Raw genomic sequence first — 7,391 nt, 5'->3', positions numbered from 1 at the left:
GGTTGCACTGGCCTGTCAATTAACCCTTCTAAATATGAGTGTATTTGTTTTAATAGTCGATACCATGTGTCGCCTTAGATTTTGACAATACTTGTCTTCCTTGCCCTAATTCAGTTAATTGGCTCGGAAATTCGTTTGGTTGTTTTCTTTCTTCTACCTGTTCAATCCTGATAAATAGAGCGATTAAGAATCTAAGGGTAGCAAATTTCGTCAAAGAAAGGTAGATTTAATCGAAAGGGTCTATGTAGTTTGTACCACAGTTTTAGTTCTCCAGTTTCTCTCTTCGTTTCCGGTACTACTCATTTGTTTCGGGTTGAAGCATAATTATATCCTATGAATGGTATACTTCCGATATTGAAAATTTTCGCTTCGTTTACCGAGATGGTACCGTAATTGCTGCATATTTTTTAACATTGACATTCCTAAGTTTCCTTAGTTGTAATTCCTGTTTTATTTTAAGCTAAGGAATATATTCGGTAGCACATACTAGTTTGAAAGGGCGTGCCAATTTGTGCCAGTCATATGAATGTCATTAATTCCCGTTCAATGTTAAATATAAGGCTAATTCAGCTAAGAAAAAACTAAATAGAAACCGACAATACTAAAATCCCAGCTCTATTTCCCTACTTAATGCCCGACACACCTTCAAAGAGCTTTTAAGAAAAGTAAGCTAGCTATATTTCATTTTAAGTACTTACGGAGGAAAACACAGACGGCAAAGGCGGGATATTATTTCAGATTAATCAACCAAATGGAAACTGAGGACCGTCGACAACAAGGAAAAGACGGAAATTTATAGGCATTAATCTCTCTCATGAAAGTTTTAAAGCCAAAAAGGTCTGTACACCAAAAATAAGTTTAGAGAAGCTGACGCCCATGTACCATCTCTGAAAATTATCCCTTATGCTATCGTATGAAAAAAAGACATTGTGTTAGTTATTGATGAAACAAGAATAGTCGGTAAAAATCTACCCCCCCCCCCCGCCTCCGAAGAAAAGTATTTTGCCTAGTGATGATCCTACCAATGATTTATATCTTGATATAGTTGCTAAGCTGTGCAAACAAATTGGCAATTGCCTTGAATTTCATCTCAACTAAATGTCCGCTGAATGATATTGGCCACTCGTCCGGCATCAGGAACAACTTATTTTTTTAAGTAAGGACCATAGTGTAACTGTGTAAAAGTCGATTCTTCATATCTTTCTACATAGTCTTTTTGTTAACAAAAAAATACCGTAGCACACTAAGCAGAGAATATGACTAATGCTTATAACCGTCAAAGCCAATAATATTTACAGATAGGTAGCGGTACGAGCTAGACCAATTGGATGAAATACCGTTATGAATCGCCCGTATGTTGTTCTTCTTACAGATGTGAGGATGTACCTTAACAAAAAATTAAATGAAATCTATAGAGCTAAATGGTACTTGCTTGTAGCAGTAAGAGCTCAATAAGATATGAAATCAGTTTTGAGCCTCTTTAATGCTGCAACTAAAAGCTGGGCCAGTCATCTCAACCACGTTTAATTGAGATCCATTAAGTACGAGGGATACAATGCGCATAACAAAGGTGCCTTTTCCACTCGGAGGTAGGGTCCAGCAAAGACACTCCAAATCGTATAAATAGCTGCTGGCCAGGTTTTAGTAAAGCCCATTAGCCCACCCATAAACTTGAGTGAAGACAATAGATCTTAAATTCCCCCTCCGTCCCCCCTCACGGAGATTGAAATTGGTTTAGACCCTGGAAAAGACATAAGTACGAGCCTAGCTTTACTTCCCACGAATTTTGTTTTAGACGAGGGCAAATGGTGAGAATTTTGAATACCTTTTTTTGGTTCAAAACATTTGTCATCAGGTAAGCAAAAACTGCACCAAAGCTGAGAGAAAGGGGTGGTCGACGGATTCATGCTAAGTAATTATTGCACAAAATTAAACTGTACCTAAGAAAATATATAGATTCCTAGATTTACCTCTCGTTTGGTTTGGGTTCAACCACTCCTTCTCGTATGACCGTGCATAACCAGGACATTGACTGTTGCTTCTAACTGAGATTGGTTAGTTAGACCCTAAAAAAATTTTCCACGCCCCAGTTGGAGTTCTTTCAGTCTAGTTCTCTACTGGTTTTATGTCCAAGAAATTTTTTTTAAAGTTCATCAAAACTGGATTTGAAAAAATCTGGAAAGCTAAGATAGATAGTTAATCTTGAAATCAAGTATTAGAAAGGCTAAAGCAATGTTCTACAGGAATCCACAATGTTCCAAATCACATGATCCCTAGGAAGTTTACTTTCGGAGGTCAGACACTTTTATTCTGTTTCATTTTGATACTTAATAGTAAGCTAGGAAACAAATTATTTATCTCATTGGAAATTATTAGAAATTTCATGGACTTCAGAGACACTGTATTGCCTTTCACGTGACTCTTCCGTATGCAAAGGACAGGAGGAATACATCTCAGTCAACCGGGTATGTTATGGCCTACTAGTTTTATAACCTACAGCCCTTCTAGCGGTCTAAAATCACTCTACATAAATTGTCACGTTGCTGTTTCGATTTCTTTAGCTGATCTTTCAGTGAAAAGAAAAAAGTGTTGACAAAATTTCATCGCTTTTCTGGGGGGTAGGGGGGGGAATACAGCAAAAGCTGCAGAAGGTCATAAGCTTTCATTTTGTCGTTCGGTTAAGAAGATCGCGTTTGGGGGATGAATTCTTTTTTAATAGAAGAATAAAAGACAATCTAAAACCCGCAAAAGCCAATAAAACCTTAGAAAAAAAAATTCAGCTGCAGAAGGTCATAAGCTTTCATTTTGTCGTTCGGTTAAGAAGATCGCGTTTGGGGGATGAATTCTTTTTTAATAGAAGAATAAAAGACAATCTAAAACCCGCAAAAGCCAATAAAACCTTAGAAAAAAAAATTCTGTAAAGAGTACGGTTCCTCAAATTTGTGGTCGGTCCCGAGCTTACCGACTACAACCACTTTAGTCTCCAGCCTTGTGCATTTTTTTCTAGCAAAAACTCGGTTTCAATTTTAATGTTGATATTCAGCAACAAGATTATTTCGATAAACTGTTATTAAGTGTAAGCAAGCCTTTATTTAGCTGACTCAAATGTCAAAAAAAGAGAGAAAAAAATACGGTTTATAGACATTAGAAACAAGTATTAACAAAACATGGAGAAAAAATTACTTCACATAAAATCTGTCATTGGATCTTCGAAGTGTTTCCTTTTCATTCTATAAGCTTCCATCTCTTCCTCAGTAGGAGCCTTAGCTTCATATTTGGAATTGTATTTCCGTTTCCTTTCGTCAAGCTCAATTTCAGTATCTTTTTCCTCCTTTTCGATGGCTAACTTTAGTCGTTTCTTTTTAATTTCTTCCTCGTCATCACTTGTTTCAGAGGAGCTTGATGCTGATGAGGATTCCGAAGATGACGAAGAACTGGATGACGTAGATTCTCGCCTCTTTCGTCTTGATACCTAAAATGCAACATTATTAAGCACTGAAGCATTCAGAAGACATAGGCATTCCTAAAAAAGGATAATAGGCGCCAATTATGTGAGAGAACAAAGGGTTTAAAAAAATACCATAAAAAGTTCAACGGATAAGCGTGCACTAAAATAAAAAGATAAAATTCATTCCAACTGTAGAAGGAAAATAATTCGCTTCATAATTATTCCAAGTGTCCTCCGTTTAAAATTATTATATTTTGTAGCACAAAAATATATTAATTGGTTTTATCATTGATCGGTAAAATGCCAACGAAGGCCCAAAATATATTTCATAAAATTGTTACAGATGTTTTCGTATTTGTAATAAATCAAGTATTGTAAAATTATGCCCAACCAAATATTTAACCTAAAGAAAGCCTTTAGTCTAAGTAATAAACCCCAGAAATATAACAACCCATTAAAAATTGCCTAAATCTCAACTCCTTCTTTAAGAGCCACTGTCAAACCGTTGAATCTTATGAACGGCAGGTGAATTCACCATCAAGTTTAACCTCTCTGAGTCCTAGAGCAGATGTTCTAGGCCCATATCTAAAAATACAAATGAAGATAGTCTCTAGAAAGATTTTAAGTAGCAAAGGAAATCGCTCTCATTTCTGCCATTTCGAGCGCAGAGTAACCATGTTGACCGGATTAAGGCAAAATGATATAGGGCGAAAATTCTGAGATAGTCAATAGACTGAGAACAATTAAAAAGCTTTTTAAATAGCCTCCAAATGTCAGACTCCAGCCTACCACACAATCCCACATTTGTTCCTAAACATATGCACAGTCCATAAAAAATTAACCCTTATTACAAACAATTATTCATTTGACTGATATTATTTATTTAATGCATGATCAATTTATGTACACATGGCATGGTTGTACATAGGCTATTAGGAATCTTTTGTAAAAGCATTTACATTTTTAAGCAATCTAATTTTTATAAAAATATTACTTTCTCCTGTGTGAAGCAATGCGTATAACAGTTGTGAATTAAGTGGTTTTGAGATGGAATACTTCTGGTAATTTCTGAATAAAAAAGTTGAAAAATTTTAGTTTGTCTTTTTATGTGTACATTTTAAATTTTGGAGGAAAAAAATCTAGTTATTTGAGTTCATTGAATAAGAGCATAATACATGGCAGACGGAAAACGATTTTATTATACCGATCCCACCATTATTTTGGAAAAAAATGACTGTTTTCGAATTCTTAACTTTTTTTCTGAGCAAACAGAAGGTCCTTTCTATTTTCACTTCTTTTATAAGCTGTAAAATTTGCTGTAGAGACTTGAATTCCGAACGAAATATAGCTTTTGTAATCTATAACTACTGCAGAAAATCTTACTACTTCAATAAAAACCTTCTGAAGGCATAAAGTATTCTAAAACTAATTCAGAAAATTGCTAGGTAATTGCTTCATTTTCCCGCTGTTGGCATCACCATTTTATATCGATTACCATCACGGCTTTTTTTTTTTTTTTTTTACAGGGCCAATTAGAAAATATAAACGATTATTTTGGCTATTTGTTTCAAGCAAAAGCACTTCTTTGTTTGTTTTTGTTTTTTTCATGCTGTGATTTTGACAAATTGCAGATAAATTTGGTATATAACAATATTTACTTTAAATACATTCTAAGACCACACTGCCTATACATAACGTATGACAAACAAGAAAAAAATAATAAATGAGCAATAAAATTAAATAGCAGAGGAAACGCAAAATTTATTACTATTCTCACCATTATACGGTTTTATACTTGAAATACCTAACCAAATAATTTTAAGCCTCTCTCTATTTTTTTTTTTTTGGGGGGGGGAGGTTGTGAATATTATTATTAATATGAATATGGTCAATACAAACGAAACAAAAAAAAAATATAAACGTTTAAACCTGACCGAATCAAACCAAAAACGATTCTTAAATGTCAACCCCTTTTTCGAGAGAATGTCGGGGGGGGGGGGGTGAGAATGCATGGGGGTTAGGTTGTGAATATTAATAAGGAAATTAGATGTGATGATAACACTAGTAACGCTTGTAGCATCAGTCGCCAGTGTTGAACCAAAGAAAGTAGTAACAATATCAATAAAAAAAAACAAAAGAACAATACAAATAATTGCGCTAATACTGTTCACGAATTAGCTCCAATAGAGAGTATATTCATGCCTATTTTGAAAAGTAAATTGCGTTTAGGAACCAAAACATCATATTATTAGGCAATAACATGTAAAGAAGAGAAAACAAAGGGGCGAAAATTGGATTTATGCTTGAACTGAAATGACACACAAACAAATTAACTCCCCACTCTCTTCTGAAAGCCAGCCAAAGATTTATCTCTTAAAAATGTCAAAGCCAGCCAATATATCTGATTGCTATAATTTTTCGTTGTCAAATTGGATTTTTTTAGAAGTCGCCAACTGAATACGATAATCAGAAATGACACTGAAAGAACGACGTTCTTTCTCTAAAAAAAGAAAAAGAAAATACGGTGGTAGAATATCATCCGAGATCCATAGCAGACGTAAAGGAAAGAGTTAGTCGTACTTCAATTCGTGTTGGTGCCCACCTCGTTAGTAGTTTTTGGGCTACAGAAAATTCCCACGTAATATTTAAATTGACATTTCATGGCTTATTAACGATTCACTGAAACGCCAAAGAAGTGTCCACAACTCCGAACAGAAAAGCTTTCAACTGATCAGATGGATGAGATGTAGTTTATAAATCTTTGCTCAAATTTTACAAAATTAAACGACAAAAAGAACTAGCAAAAACAAATAAAGTGGAATACTATCCAAGATCCATAATAAATACAGAGGAGAAAGATAGTAATGTATCAATTCTTATTGGCACCCACCTTGTTAATAGTTTTTTCAGTAAATTCCCGCGTAATATTTGAATCACCATTTCATGGCTTAGTAACCATTTATTTAAACGCCAAGGAATTGTTCAAATCTTCGAACAGAAAAGCTGTCAACTGTTCATAGGGATGAGATGTGATTTATGTTATAATTGCTCGAATTTTACATAATTAAACGACAAAAAGAAAAAAAATGGTGATATCTTGCTTTAAAAGCAGCGATATGATGCAATGTTTTTAAACGGATGAATCTTGACTTCTTAAAGAAGAGGATTTAAGGCTCTTCCGCTCAAAGGTAGCTATATTCAATAAACCTAGAGGGCTAGTGCTTTTCTTTCAGTAAAGGGCTTTGGAACTAAATCTCTTCTTTTCTGAGACCACAGGGAATTTAAGGATTGCTAAAGCAATAGAGTCCTAGAATATAGCCTTTTCTTTGTTTCAGAAAATTAGTTAAGTTTAGTGACAGGAATACGGATTCAAAGCCTAAATTATGCTACGGACAGGTGGCTTTCAAGCTCCAATCTATAATCTTTGCCAATTTCTAAACCTCAAAAGATCGCACAGAAGACCTGTCATAACCTTGGGGAAAAAAACATTCCTCTCAATATTGGGTTTGAATCTAGGTTTTGAAAACACAGCTACAATTATTTGAGTATGACAATTGCAATAGTTTGAAATCAGAATTTTTTTTTCAGTCTAAGGCATCATTACAAATTGTTAAAGCCTTACGAATCAGGGCTCAGTAAACATAAGACGATCAAAATGCTTTTCTTGGGTCTCATTTGTGCTTTAGACCAATTTATGACATACTTTTATAACTTAAGCTCTATTATTAGGATCTATGATTTAGGCTCTGGAGCCGTCCCTGAAAGTTGCATTCCCCTAACTCAACTACTACTACTAACAACTCACCGCAGCACCAAGCCACCTGAGGCCAACACTGCGACACACCCTCCTCCATCCCAATCTATTCACAGCCTCCCTCTTTACAACCTCCCAGAAACTTCTCATTTCCTTTAAATTTTTCTTTATAACATCCTCCCAGCCCAG

The 7,391-nt window shown here is 34.9% G+C and overlaps 1 protein-coding gene across 1 annotated transcript in view; it reads right to left on the bottom strand.

Annotated features, from left to right (window-relative positions):
• Positions 1-3,117: 3,117 nt before the first annotated feature.
• The window catches only part of LOC136028991 (pre-mRNA-splicing factor SLU7-like), a 52,228-nt gene continuing 47,954 nt past the window's right edge, over positions 3,118-7,391 (bottom strand). Inside the window, exon 8 of the mRNA XM_065706990.1 lies at positions 3,118-3,472. Coding sequence (XP_065563062.1) covers positions 3,185-3,472 — 288 coding nt within the window. The 3' untranslated portion in view covers positions 3,118-3,184. The remainder of the gene's footprint in view (positions 3,473-7,391) is intronic.

Source organism: Artemia franciscana, chromosome 7 (assembly GCF_032884065.1).
Source record: "Artemia franciscana chromosome 7, ASM3288406v1, whole genome shotgun sequence".
In the NCBI taxonomy this organism is placed as follows: domain Eukaryota; kingdom Metazoa; phylum Arthropoda; class Branchiopoda; order Anostraca; family Artemiidae; genus Artemia; species Artemia franciscana.
This window is presented reverse-complemented; position numbering and strand designations above follow the sequence as displayed.